Source organism: Oncorhynchus mykiss, chromosome 17 (genome assembly GCF_013265735.2).
Source record: "Oncorhynchus mykiss isolate Arlee chromosome 17, USDA_OmykA_1.1, whole genome shotgun sequence".
Classification (NCBI taxonomy): Eukaryota; Metazoa; Chordata; class Actinopteri; order Salmoniformes; family Salmonidae; genus Oncorhynchus; species Oncorhynchus mykiss.
Genome location: NC_048581.1, coordinates 46,239,801 through 46,254,666, shown reverse-complemented (window position 1 = coordinate 46,254,666; position 14,866 = coordinate 46,239,801). Strand labels below are relative to the sequence as shown.

The following is a 14,866-nucleotide window of genomic DNA, read 5'->3' as shown; positions in this document are numbered from 1 at the left end:
TCCGATGGATGGTCGAAGACTGCCCTGAACGGAGCCATGAACCTCTCGTAGGAGCCAAGCTCTTCCTCTCCTCTCTCCCAGACCGCCGTAGCCCACTCCAACCCCCACCCGGTCAGCAGGGAAATGACCGGCATCGCTGACCTGGGCGGACTGCTGGATAGGCTGGGGGACTGACTTGCTGGGACGACTTGTGGTAGGAGGACCTCCGCTAGATGTAGGTGAATCTTCTCGGCCGGTGTCGAGGCGGTGGAGAATGCGGAGGACCTTATCCATAGCTGTACACAATTGTGCCTGCTGATCCTGGTGTTGGCATATTAGGTGTCCTTGTTTGTCAACCGTCTAGGAGATGTCCTTATCTTCTGCTAATAATATTTTTTAAGAGTCAGTATTCTGTAGAGCTGGGAGTCAGGAAGCAGGTGATTTTAATAAGAATTACGATAACCAAAACCAATATTGCCTGATGATGGAGGCTACTGAGGCCTAAATAAAGGGAGTAATCAAGGTGATAATGAGGTCCGGTGAATGTCTCCCAGTGTCTGTGGGAAAGCAGACTGAACCTAGTATTTCTCTAGGAATTTTCCTGTGCTTAGCTCTATTCTGTTTGTTTTTATCCTTAAACTCCCTAGTCCTTTCCAATGACAACCATACCCATAACATGATGCAACCACCACCATGCTTGAAAATATGAAGTCGTACTCAGTGACGTGTTGCAATGTTTTTGCCCCACACATAACACTTTGTATTTAGGACAAAAAGTTAATTTTACATTTTTTTGCAGCATTACTTTGGTGCCTTATTGAAAACAGGATGCATGTTTTGGAATATTTTTCTTAAATGTTTTCTTTTCACTCCATTCTCAGTTCTATCTACAACCATTTAACTCTAATTGTTTTAAAAATCAGCATTGGCCTCATGGTGAAATCCCTCGGTTTCATTCCTCACCAGCAACAGCGTTTGAATGGGCACCTGTATCTTTGTAGTGACTTGGTGTATTGCACAGGAGGTTGGTGGTACCTAATTTGGGAGGCCAGACTAGCAATAATGGGTGGAGCGGAATGGTATCAAATACATAAAACACATGGTTTCCATGTGTTTGATGCCATTCAGGCCATTATGAGCCACCCACCCCTCAGCAGCCTCCTGTGGTATATTGATGCCACCATCAAAAGTGTAATTAATAACTTGAATGCTTGACTAAAGACATTTAAGCTTCTCATTCATAATTAATATGTAAACATTGAAACAATTGTGTAGATGAGTGATAAAATCTCAAATTCATTCTAAATTCAGGCTGTAGCAAAATGTCGAGGGATGTGAATACATTATGAAGGCACTAGTATTGTGCTGGAGATAATCAAGTTGAAGTGTCCTTGAACCCTACAGATGGTCAAAAAAAAAAGTACATCAGGCACACCCCTATGGATAGAGCAAAAGGGTTATCTGGGGGTCTATGGGAGTCATCTGGAGGACTCCAGATAAAACCATCTAGTAGGTTAATTACATCCAAAAGGTTATGTACAACTTGACCTGCCTTAAATGAAAATCATTTGATAAACTGGGGTGGAAATCCAGTGTACAATATCTTGCCCATGTAATTAGTTCCAAGAAAGGAAGTTGTGCTATTACACTTTGTTGAGACAAAAGAAAGCACAAGGACATGGTTAATTCTACACACTCCTCAAGTTGGATTTTAAAAAATGCACAAGGAGCAGCGTATGAAAAAGGTTTTATTCTCTGAAACGCTTGTACAAAACACATTTAAAGTTTAAGGCATATATTGCACCGACTATTCAAAAGTTTCTATGTAGAAGGGGCATGTTCCCTCAATCCCAGGTTTAAGGCACGACAGCCAGTTATATTGCCCCACACATCAGCCATGATTTCACAGTGAAATGGAAAAACATTTAGGATGCATTTGGTCGTATTGAGATGCTACACATTTGAGACAGTTCATGGCCCCGTCCCCACCGTGACATTTTTCCCATTGGCATCTACGACTCAAGTTTCATTCTGCATCCAAAACCTGATATATATAAAATAGCCTTTCTAAATAATGTTCAGTATCCAGCCGATTCCAGTATCACAATGAGTAATATGTAGTAACATAGAAGTGTAGTAATGAATAAACCACATACCCGCTTTATTGTACTGCATTCAAAACCTGTTAAACTAGTTAACATTCTTTGCTTAGTATTCAGACTCAAGTCTGACCGAACCCTACAGTCGACCCAAAGTGTGTGAGAAAGAGGCGACTCTTTTAGCATATCTCCGTTAGCAGAGGATCTAGAACATCTACCCTTCCCCACTGATATTCTAGACAATTCAGGAAATGGTGCTGACATTAAGCCTCACGAAAGAGCAGAAAACAAGAGGAAGTGAAGGAATGGGGGTTTGTGCTAGTCACAAATCTAGGTATATAATAACACAGGATTCCATATCTGCTCTTCTCATGCATCTAGTTGTAAAAAAACAAAAACAAAAAAAATCACCACCAGGGTCATTACATGTATGGCACCGGTAACAGCTATTAAAGACTAAGTTAGTCCCATTTGAACTGACCCATGGACAGAAGAAAATTACTTTGCAGCAGCACTGTTTACGTAGTAGAGCCCCAACTAACTCTGTGCGGCGTCGATTTGGCCATAACATGCAGTATGAGAGATTGTTTCATGGAAACTACAACCATATAAGAAATAGTCTAACGAGAGGATATGCGTCGCTAAAACAGAGGGAAAAGAGAGAGAAAGGAAGTCAGACAGTTTGCTTCTCAATAACTTACTCAACATTAAAAATCAACTAATTCAATACAACACTGACCAGATTGTCATCCAAGCAACAACAGGCGTTTCAATTAAGATATATTTGTTTGCAACACAAGGACCAAATCTTAAGCCGCCAATGATTCGCTACTTGGGTCAATCCCTCTCCAAACAGGGGTGCCCAAAAGCTTGAAATGTTTGTGACAAGCTTCATCCATAAAAGACTATGGCATAATAGGGCAATTATAGCAAGTGTTACATTACCCTTAAGAACTAAGCCTTTAGCTTCGCCACAAAATCGATTTCTATAACGGGACCTCCCGCCCCATCGCTCTCAAACACACAGACAGGAATTCCACCTCCTTCACATCCACAATAAAAACAATACATCCCTGGAAATTGTACATGATGCATAAAGATAGCGCAGAAAGTAACAGACCAAAAAATATATATAATTCCTGGTGTGTTTTCACACAAAAACATTTACCTACTAAGATACTATTTTGGAAACAGGTTTAAATGAACATTTAAAAAAGTTTTTAAAAAAGAGTTCATATTCTTTGCAACTGATGATTTAGTGTCTCAAATGTAGAATCCATGGTGGCCACTTTTTTACAGTAGCTTTAATTAAGGCAAGGAGAGAGGAGACAGACATTGGAGCTGTGCAGTCAGGCACACTGCAATACAATCAATTTCCCCTTCCGCCCGTCTTCCGGCACTGTGTGAAGATGTGGACATGAAAATATCTAAAGTGCATAAACTGTACTGGAGGAGCGCAACACCAGGGCTTGAAAAACACTTGTCTCAGCCCCAGGTCCACCCTTGTTTAACCTTGGTGGGAATGATTGACAGGCTAGACCGCCAGAGATAAAAGTAACCTTAATACATTCAACCAAGTCCAGTATTGCGACAGATAAGCCTAGCTCTACTGGTGCAACTTCACTGTTTAAAAAAAAAAACATCACAGGGGAAGGAAATGTCCTCCTTGACCCCTTTTGGAAATAGTTGAGATAGTGGAAAAGGGAGTTAAAAACTACATCATGGAACTTGGTGTCGTCGTTCTTATGTCAACCGTCGCAACGTTTAACCTATACTCTGAAATGTTGATTGAAAAACCACATTGAAAGGTTCCACCCAGCAACAGTCTGCATTGGATAAATCCTGATAAAAATGCTTAAAAAAAGCACCGTCTTTAAAAACAATCGTCTTTCCATCCCATCGTATCCTTCCTAGCGTCTGATGTATGAACCGTATGCATGAGTTCTGCCATATCCAAACTGCAGAGCATAGTGTCAGAGGGGCCGATGAAGGAAACGTACACATAGGTAGGGGCAGTCTGAGTAGGGATATGGGGCTCCCTCACATACACACAGACAAGGGAGTGGCCGTGGCTCTAGTTGACGGTTTCGCTGACAGTGTGCAAGGTGTGCTGTGGCCCCCACACGGCGGCCTTGGGAGTCTGAACCACGGGGACAGGCTGTCGGACTGTAACATCGCTGTGGACCACACTCCACACACTGGGCACCGACTGGGCCCTCTGGACACTGCTGTTGGGGATGGAGGAGGACAAGGGCTGGAGGGAGGCCAGGCCCAGGAATGGGTTGAGGGCTGGTGGTGCTGGGGCTAAAGGTTGGGCCGGGGTTAGGACAGAGGTTAGGGTTGGGACCTGGGTAGAGCTTGGAGCTGGGACTGAGGTTGGGACACAGGACACAGTTGGTACACCGGCAAAGGTTTGAACGGGGCTTGGGAGAAGGGGTTTGGTTGGGATTGGAGTTGGAGCTGGGACAAAGGTTGGAAAGGGAGTTGAAACTGGCATTTGGGCTAGGAGGGGAGGCACATTTGGAGCCGGTACAGAGGCCATTGCGAGTTTAGGTGCAGAACAGACTGGGACATGGATTAGGACTGAAACTGGGGACACCACCGCCTTGTTCGCAGGACTCTGCTCTCTGGGCGAGTCAAACGTAGCTTGGCTCTGCGCCGGTGGAGTGGTCGGACCCATAGCACTGCTGCTGTGGCTACAGCCACCCGTCGCTTCTGCAGTAGCCCTGCTCTGGTACTCTGGGAGCAGCCTCTGACTCTCGTGCTCGGCGGCCCTCTGGAGAGCTGCATCCACCAGCAACCTCAAGTCACTGAAATCCTGGCAGGGGCACAGCTCCGGAGGCGTGGGGGGCGGCGTGTTGAATAGCCCGCCAGTGGGGCTGGCGCTGATAACCTTGGAGCCCTTCTCCTCGGCCTCCCTCCTCAGGAGACTCTGCATGTCCAGCTGCATCAGGGCCTGGACACAGTAGCCCTCTTGGCTGGGGTAGCCAGCTCCCAAAAGGATGGCAGTGGCAGTATTTCCCAGGAGGCTGAGGTCCAGTGTGGGGGCTGGTCGGATGACAGAGGGCCTGAGAGGGGGCAGGGCTGGAGAGTGGACTGAGGTGGGGCTTTCAGGGGAACTGCCAAATCCTCCTGTGGCTGGGCAGCCCTCTCCCTTCCCCGCCCGCCTGGAGATGGTGAACTGGGTGGGGTCTTTGCCATCCTTGCGGAGAAGGTCGGGGAGGAGGCGGCGGCGGGCATTGATGAACCAGTTGCATATCTGGAAAAGAGTCAGTAACTTTAACAACAAAGCCTGCAAAAAAAACAACAGGGGTGCATCTCAAAAGCCTAACAGATTCCCTGAAGAACCATACTGCAAGAACAGATGACAGTGGACAGTTTATTAAGTACACCACCTCATTCACGAAAATGGATCGCCAGTCACGTGGCCGTGGCTCGCTATATAATGCAGGTAGACAGGCATCCAGTTACTGTTTGATTGAATGTTAGAACGGGCAAGGCGAGTGACCTAAGCGACTTTGAGCGTGGTATGATAGTCAGTGCCAGGCATGCCGGATCCAACATCTCAGAAACGGTCTCTCTCCTGGGCTTTTCGCGCACGACAGTGTCTAGGATTTACCGAGAACGGTTCAACAAACCAGAACTCAGCAGCAGTCCCATGGGCAAAAACAGCTTGTTGATGAGAGATTGAAGGACAATGGCAAGAATCATGCAAGCAAACAGGCAGGCCAGAAACAGACAAATAACACCGCAGTACAACAGTGGCATCTCGGAACACAACTCTAACCGATCCTTGTCAAGGATGGACTATTGCATCAGATGAACCACACCGGGTTCCCCTCTTTTTCAGCTAAAAACAAAAGGAAGCAACTCGTGGGGACACGACCACCAACACTAGACAATTGAGGAGTGGAAAAACATTGCCTGGTCCGACAAATCCTGTTTCCTGTCACGTCCCGCTGATGGCAGTGTCAGGATTTGGTTTAAGTAGCATGAGTCCATAACTCAAACTGGTCCGAGGGGTAGTTTGTTGGAATGAGACTTCCGCCCACATGTTCTCATTCTCCTGCTCTCTTCCAGGCCCCGTTTACTGCCATCTTGTGGTAAAAACATCCCACACGCAGTGAGATGAGTGGCCTCAGACAGCTGGCATTAATGAAGTCTCGGGTGAAAAACGCTGAGCGGCAGAGCAAGTAGAGCACAGCCAACCAGGGACATTTCACTGCAGTGACTACACTATGGGTCTGTCAGCGCTACTCTAGCCCTGCTTGCTCTCTGCTCAGTCCAGGAATACCTCATGTCGCCACTCCTGGGGTGTGTGTGTGTGTGTATTTGAGGAGAGAGGAAACGACAACAAATGGTCGGCCTACAAGGTGAGAAGGGAAGACTGCGGTGACGGTGTCAAATTAATCTGTACAGTAGTACCTTGCCCATATGACATTTGAATATTGTTGTACGCTAAGCTGTTGAGAAACACCCTAGCGCTGAAGTATGATGATAAGTACAAAGTAAGTATCATGGGATGAATCTATTTAGCGCCAGCCTGAAGTAGACCTATAGGTGCTACGGCATTCATCTCCCCGCACACAGAGACACTTACAAGGGGCCAATAGAGAACACAATAGAGAACACACAATAAAGAAACCACCATCTGCGACAGAGTACGTAGTCATGGCTCCAACTGGGCCACAAGTGTCTGCTATGATCAATTGTTTACACTACATCAGGCACTAATCTGGAACAATTGAACTGGAGGAAAATTGTAAATCATTCATTTCAACTGTAATTGAGGGGAACATGCCAAAAACCAGACCTGATACTTTGTTAGACTGCTTAAAATGCAAGCTCTGTTACAGTATAGGCTGTGTTGGTGTAGGGCTGTGTGATATATCTAATATTTTCATTAGAAAACCCTTTCGCAATTATGTTAGCACAGCTGAAAACAGTTGTCCTGATTAAATAAGCAATAAATCTGGCCTTCTTTAGACTAGTTGAGTATCTGGAGCATCAGCATTTGTGGGTTTGATTACAGGCTCAAAATGTCCAGAAACAAAGTACTTTCTTCTGAAACTCAGTCTATTTTGAAATTAAGGCTATACCATGCGAGAAATTGCCAAGAATCTAAAGATCTCATACAACGCTGTGTACTACTCCCTTCACAGAACAGCGCAAACTGGCTCTAACCAGAATAGAAAGAGTGGGCGGCCCCGGTGCACAACTAAGCAAGAGTACAAGTACAGTAGGGTCCAGCAGCAATTTAGCCAACAACTGTTATACTAGCTGTCCAGTATGTTTTATAAATGTGTGAAGCATAAAACAATTACATAAAGGAATTGGCAACTTGGCCCCTTCAACATCTGAACACTGTAGACAGGATACCGTGCTTTTCAAAAAGGGTGTGTTCATAACTTTTCAACCCTGTTAGCTAGCAAACAGATCCAAGTTGGCTAAACTTGAAATATAAAGATCAACTGGATAAATCGCCAGGGCTTGAGCCCAACACCCGCTACAAGAAGTTTGTTATTATTTGTGAATGTGCACTACACGTGGTTCTAGTAATTTTTTTAAATACAATAAACATATTTCATAACAAGTCTTGAAAGACAGATCCTTGCAACAAAAAAGATTGCAGACTGTTTGAAATGCAGTGTATTTGACCTTTAAAACAACCATGCTTATTTAGAGAATTTTTTTTAAGAGATCTTGATTTGCCAATAAGTTAATAAATAAATAAAATAATCTCCCAGCCCCATGTTGGTGCTCTGCTACACAGCTCAAAGTTTCCACCTGGCAAAGGCTACTGTAGGCCAAAATGTCTGGACTGCTGCTTGATTAGGCCCAATTCAAGCATTTTGGAGCAAGAATTAACTTGAATTTGTTTAATTATTATTATTTAAATAAACGATTTAAAGTCTGATCCCGGTCCACTCACCTGCAGCACAGAAAGGCTGGTCTGATCTGACAAGCTGAGTTTCTCCTGCTCTGAGGGGTAGGCGTTGAAGCGGTGCTCGTACAGCCAGCTCCGCAGCACCTGCACTGCTACCTTGGGCAGGTTGCCACGGCGACGCCGCTTGCCCGAGCCCCCACCAGACAGGTCAAGGGTGGAGCTGTCATCCTCAAAGGGGTCACTGTCAGACATGGCTGACAGCTCCTGCTCTCGCATCCGCTCCTCTTCCAGAACTGAGGACAAGGAGAAGGGGTTCAGAGGGGGTTGTTGAGTCAGTGATAGTGTTTGTACTCATAGACCAGGGTTGGACATTAACTTGTTATAGAATGTGTTGCTTTCCCTCCAAATCAGAGACTGACAACCATCTACTAGTTGATTGGGCATGTGCTTCTTGTTTGTTATTTTAATGTGCATTCACCCAGAGGCAAGTGTGGGTGTAGTAGTTGACAACAAATGTACAAGCATGCATGATGGCGCAATGAGACACTCCCTCATTAAATTAAGTGACGAGATAAGCTAATTGGCACTATATTTGTGGCACTGGGGAAGACCAACTCAAAATGGAGAAATGGTTTCTCCCGGGGTATAGAATGAAGTAAATGTCTTTCTCCGGGTGAAATCTGACCCCTAGAGACGGCTCCTGTCCTCACAAAAGAAGATCGTGTGCATGTCAACATCTCCAACCGCTAGGGCTCTATAGACCGTGCGAGGGGCTATTTTCACCTTTGGCCAGGGAATTTAAGTCCTGGAGCAATTGATTTTAATTCAATGGCTGTGTATGTGACCAGCTACTAACTATAATCTTAAAATCAAGTTAGAAAATTTGCGCATGAATGGGCAAAACATTTTAAATATGCTAGCTACCAAACTTGGTGGCCAGAAGAATCAGACTAGACGTGCATTACTTTTCTAGTTGGAAGGTAGCTATGCCAAGATCAAGACAGCGCCAGCATGAGAAACGGGTCAGAAAACGTACAGTATACGTTCAAAGTTGACACACCAACTCATTCAATTTAGCCGACGTTCGGTGTATCGTTTTACAGCAAGAAATGTTTAAATTCAACATGAGTTACTATTAAGGCCACGAGAGGTTATAGTGTCCAGATTTCTATTTAACCCATCTGAAAAGTATAGGGATGCAGTTCCCTTGACATGCCACAGGTCTATTTGAAGTCCCCTTCGTGTGACTCAAATGTGTATAGCGCCTCACAATCACACCGCCACCCTCTTTAACCACTTCAACATTACTTTTCTGGCCCACCCCTTCTGTTATTTTCTAATATCAATTTCGCAGCTTTTCTCGTAATGAAATCAGAGTCAGCCTTTTTGCCTTGGATCCACATTCAATTGTTCTGGTAGTTCGCCGAAAACCATGTGGCGATTGTCTTGTAGTCTATTTGGCACGCGTACAGTCAGGACCTAAAACGTACTCAGTAATTCCAGATAGCCTAAAATAACGAAAGAAAGGCCTCCGTGTAGCATATAGATATAAAATGCACAATAATGGTACATTTATGAATTTAAAGGTACTCTTTACTCAACCCGTCAGCTACCCACGAAATATTTCATGACCCTGAACCCACCCACCCGAGCCACAGGTTACGAGTCAACTCGCGCATCACTAGTAGAGGTACAGTCCGCCCACTCGTCTCCGTTGATGTTATAGTGGCGATATAAGGTTACGCTAGAAAACGGCTTTAAAATATGTGGTAGCAACATCGTGGAGTTTTACTTTGCTAGCCAGCTACAGTAACGTTACATGTCACACGCTGTTCCTGTCAAACCAACTTTTTGTTTGCATAACAAAAGGGCGTTATTATTTTTCTTATACGGAGTTAGCCATCTAGTCAAAATACGTTGACAAACTTAAGGCAAAAGGTGTGCATAATTTGAGTTTGTTCAAATGTACTAATATCTTCAAAAGGCGGATTTAGCTAGCTAGTTTCTGGCTAAAGTTAGCAGGCTAGCTAACAAACAATGAAGCCATTTCGTGGAATTGTCTCGTTCTAGTCAATGTAGTCTATCGTGGGGTTAAGATTACTGTTGCAATGACATCGAATAGCTACCGAAATTGCTATCCATTTGCCAAATGCAAAAATAAGACGTAACATGAGAATTATAAATTAATTTAAAAAAAACGATGACTACGTTGGCTAGCCATCTTCCCATCGTGTATCAAACGTACAAAGAACCCGCTGAACGCACGCCTTCGCGGATGCAGGACTGTTCTGTCGCTCCGCCAGATGGACACCATGCTTGCTTCCAAAGATAACTTAGCTGGTTCGCTGTCCCTCCAAATTCAAACAAACACACGCTGCATTTGTTCGCAACAAAAAGCCGCATTCCATTAACACCCAAAAGCCGGGCACACTTGGCAAACTGTCAGGGTGATAATGAATGCCTGCCAATATTTTCTGTACTAAAATCCCCATAAAACGTACGCCTACCTCGTTTGAATGATTTCATTCTTTGTTGATGGCTTGTTTGAAAACACGCAGCTGTCGAAGTGCCTTGTAAAAAAAAAAAAAAAAAAAAAAAAAAAAGTGTTGCCCCCGACAAAACGTTGACGCGATATTTTCTTTCCAAGGTGTTGCACGCTTTTATTTTGCCGCTCGTGGGTTCAATTCTTCGTTCGTGTGACATAAACGTGTTACTCGTCAACCGAACAGTGTCTGGCCATTGCGTTTCGTTGTCTAGTAAGGTAGGACAAATACTGTACGTTACCTCGTTTGTGTGGCTTGGTCCTCTTTACCTGCACACAGCAACGCCGAGCTCCAATCTGACAGTCGAATATTTATTGATCCCGCCTCCTATACCAGTGCCCTCCAATCACGGCTCTTTATTTCCAGTAGACAGGCCCGTGTCATCACTCCTTGAGTGAATGACAGGATTAGCATTTAATTTAAATTCAGGCAGTAAAAGATTTCATTAAAAATAGTATTTTGTTAACGACATGATTGCAATTCCTTGGACAGGATTAATCAACACACGAGCCCCCTGTTTGCCAACACGTTATAGTGGCCACTGGCCAGCAACACAAGAGGATTTCCTCGTGTCGTTGGAGTTCTGCGTTTATTATGTAACCGAAACGATCATGTTTTCTTGTTACATGAACGGGATAAACAGTGTCGACAAAAAACAGTGAGCCACTAATGGATGCAATAATTAAATAATATTCTGATAAAGTATTGACACAAGAACAGAAATATCTTCCCAACAACGGCTGGAGAAAGTCGAGGCTTCCTCACCTTGATCCTGTACACACATCCTCTTTCATTTGCAGGACTTTTCTATGTAAAACTGTAAAACAGTGCTGTGGAATTGCTTCTGAAAGGTTGTTGTTGCCACTGCAAAATGACATGTCAGGAACTATTCCATTTTTTTCCGCAGAATACTCTGATTGACAAATAAATCAAACAGAACATTATGTAGGCCTACAGTTGTGTTTCAAAAGTCATGAAAAGGGAAGTTTTGGAGAAAATCTAATTGTCACTGCAGTCCAATTATTAACATTGGTTAACTATGAATTAAATATCAATACAGTTTATAATTAAACGACAGAAAATACATGAATATAGGCATAGTCTATCACCTATTTCGAAAAAGACAGTAGGAATGTGCATTATGTGACAATACAATGGGAAAGCATGTATACATACTGGCATGGCAGATTAACCAAATGACTCACTACAGTTGTTATAGATTACAGTGGGTATCATAAATATTCAACCCCTTGGATTTCTTTACATTTTATTGTGTTACAAAGTGGGATTAAATTGTACATTTTTGTCAACAATCTACACAAAAAATACTCTATAATGTCAAAGTGGCAGTAACATTTGTAATATATAAAAATTAATTAAAAATAAACATGAATATACTTTGATTACATAGAACCGTATTCTCCCCGAGTCAAAACATGTTACAAACACCTTTGGCAATTACAGCTGTGAGTATTCTTGGATAAGTCTCTTAGAGTGTTGCACACCTGGATTGTGCAATATTTGCCCATTATTATTTTCAGAATTCTTCGAGCTCTGTCAAAGTGTTGGGGATCATGGCTAGACAACAGTTTTCAAGTCTTGCCATCAGTGGCAACCTGTCATTCAGGGAAGGTGGGGCAGTGCCTTCAGAAAGTATTCAGACCCCTTGACTTTTTCCACATTTTGTTACGTTTTAGCCTTATTCTAACATGGATTAAATGAACAAAAATCCTCAGCAATCTACACACAATACCCCATAATAACAAGGTGAAAACAGGTCTTTAGAAATGTTTGCCAATTTATTAAATATAAAAACAAATACAAATACTTATTTACATAAGTATTCAGACCCTTTGCTATGAGACACAAAATTGATCTCAAGTGCATCCTGTTTCCATTGATCATCCTTGAAATGTTTCTACAACTTGATTGGAGTCCACCTGTGGTAAATTCAATTGATTGGACAGTATTTGGAAAGGAACACACCTGTGTATGTAAGGTCCCACAGTTGACAGTACATGTCAGAGCAAAACCAAGGCATGAGGTTGAAGGAATTGTCCGTAGAGCTCTGAGACAGGATTGTGTTGAGGCATAGATCTGGGGAAGGGTACCAAAAAAATCCTCCACCTTTGACGGTCCCCAAGAACACAGTGGCCTCCATCATTCTTAAACGGAAGACGTTTGGAACCGCCAAGACAATTCCTAGAACTGTCCGCCTGGCCAAACTAAGCAATTGCGGGAGAAGGTCCTTGGTCAGCGAGGTGACCAAGAACCCGATGGTCACTCTACAGAGATCCAGAGTTCCTTTGTGGAGATGGGAGAACCTTCCAGAAGGACAACCATCTCTGCAGCACTCCACCAATCATGCCTTTATGGTAGAGTGGACAGACGGAACCCTCTCCTCACTAAAAGGCCCATGACAGCCCGCTTACAGTTTGCCTAAAGGCACGCAAAGACTCTCAGACCATAAGAAATAAGATTCTCTGGTCTGATGAAACCCAGATTGAACTCTTGGCCTGAATGCCAAGCACCACGTATGGAGGAAACCTGGCACCATCCCTACAGTGAAGCATGGTGGTGAAAGCATCATGCTGTGTTGTTGTTTTTTCAGTGGCAGGGACTGGGAGACTAGTCAGGATCGCTGCAAAGATGAACAAAGCAAAGTACAAAGAGATCCTTGATGAAAACCTGCTTCAGAGTGCTCAGGACCTCAGACTGGGGCAAAGGTTCACCTTCCAACAGGACAACGACCCTAAGCACACAACCAAGACAATGCAGGAGTGGCTTCGGGACAAGTCTCTGAATGTCCTTGAGTGGCCCAGCCAGAGCCTTGAACTGGATTGAACATCTCTGGAGAGAGCTGAAAATAGCTGCTCAGCAACGCTCTTCTTCCAACCTGACAGAGTTTGAGAGGCTCTGCAGAGAGGAATGGGAGAAACTCCTCAAATACAGGTGTGCCAAGCTTGTAGCATCCTACCCAAGAAGACTCAAGGCTGTATAATCGCTGCCAAAGGTGCTTCAACAAAGTAAAGGGTCTGAATGCTTACGTAAATGTTTTTTTTTAATTTATTTTTTTACATTTGCAAAAATTAGTAAAATCTGTTTTTTATTTGTCATTATGGGGGTATTGTGTGTAGATTGATGAGAGGAAAAAATGATTTAATCAATTTTAGAATAAGGCTGTAACATATCAAAGTGTGGAAAAAGTCAAGAGGTCTGAATACTTTCCGAAGGCACTGTATATACAGTACCAGTCGAAAGTTTGGACACACCTACTCATTCAAGGGTTTTTCTTTATTTTTAGTATTTTCTTCTTTGTAGAATAATAGTGAAGACATCAACACTATGAAATAACACATATGGAATCATGTAGTAACCAAAAGTGTTAAACAAATCAAAATAGATTTTTGATTCTTCAAAGTAGCCACCCTTTGCCTTCATGACAGCTTTGCACATTCTTGGCATTCTCTCAACCGGCCTCACCTGGAATACTTTTCCAACAGTCTTGGAGTTCCCACATATGCTAAGCACTTGTTGGCTGCTTTTCCTTCACTCTGCGGTCCAACTCATCCCGAACCATCTCAGTTGAGTTGAGGTTGGATGATTGTTTTTTGCGCTTAGTCCCACTATCACTGCAGAATGCTGTGCGTTGAATTCTAAATGAATCAGTGCCACCAGTAAAGCACCCCCACACCTCCTCCTCCATGCTTCACGGTGGGAACCACACATGCGGAGATCATTCGTTCACCTACTCTGCGTCTCACAAAGAAATCTCAAATTTGGACTCATCAGACCAAAGGACAGATTTCTATCACCGTTCTAATGTTCATTGCTTGTGTTTCTTTGACCCAAGCAAGTCTCTTCATGTTATTGGTGTCCTTTAGTAGTGGTTTCTTTGCATTAATTCAACCATAAAGACCTGATTCACACAGTCTCTTCTGAACAGTTGATGTTGAGATGTTGTATGTTACTTGAACTCTGTGAAGCATTTATTTGGGCTGCAAATTCTGAGGCTGGTAACTCTAATGAACTTATCCTCTGCAGCATAAGTAACTCTGGGTCTTCCTTTCCTTGGAAGCTGTCATCAAGGAAAAAAGTGGCTACTTTGAAGAATCTCAAATATAACATTGATTTTGATTTGTTTAACACTTTTTTTCTTACTACATGATTCCATATGTGTTCTTTCATAGTGTTGATGTCTTCCCTATTATATGTAGAAAATAGTACAAATAAAGAAAAACCCTTGAATGAGTAGGTGTGTCCAAACGTTTGACTGGTTATGTATGTAATTATTTTTTTAAACAAATGAAAAAAAATGAAATATCTTTTCACTTTGACATTATAGAGTATTTTGTGAA

At 43.2% G+C, this 14,866-nt stretch overlaps 1 protein-coding gene across 3 annotated transcripts; it reads right to left on the bottom strand.

The window, feature by feature from the left end:
• Positions 1-1,709: 1,709 nt before the first annotated feature.
• LOC110493969 (homeobox protein TGIF1) lies at positions 1,710-10,906 on the bottom strand. Of its 3 annotated transcripts, none has more exons than XM_021568605.2 (3): positions 10,750-10,906; positions 8,011-8,258; positions 1,710-5,337 (listed from the first exon to the last, which is right to left on the bottom strand). In XM_021568605.2, the coding sequence occupies exons 2-3, from the start codon at positions 8,239-8,241 to the stop codon at positions 4,153-4,155; spliced, it is 1,416 nt and encodes a 471-aa protein (XP_021424280.2). In that variant the 5' UTR covers positions 8,242-8,258; positions 10,750-10,906; the 3' UTR covers positions 1,710-4,152. The 3 variants fall into 3 exon arrangements, with proteins under 3 accessions (XP_021424280.2, XP_036805880.1, XP_021424278.2); XM_036949985.1 differs by having other exon boundaries at positions 10,778-10,801; XM_021568603.2 differs by lacking the exon at positions 10,750-10,906 and adding an exon at positions 10,473-10,743.
• Between the last annotated feature and the right edge of the window lie 3,960 nt (positions 10,907-14,866).

Coding starts and splice junctions, on each gene's coding strand:
- LOC110493969 (XM_021568603.2), bottom strand. CDS start 10,668: ATGTCACACGAACGAAGAATTGAACCCACGAGCGGCAAAATAAAAGCG. Junction 8,259..10,472: donor AATGAAATCATTCAAACGAG/GTAGGCGTACGT, acceptor CCTTGTCCTCAG/TTCTGGAAGAGGAGCGGATG. Junction 5,338..8,010: donor CCAGCCTTTCTGTGCTGCAG/GTGAGTGGACCG, acceptor ACTCTTTTCCAG/ATATGCAACTGGTTCATCAA.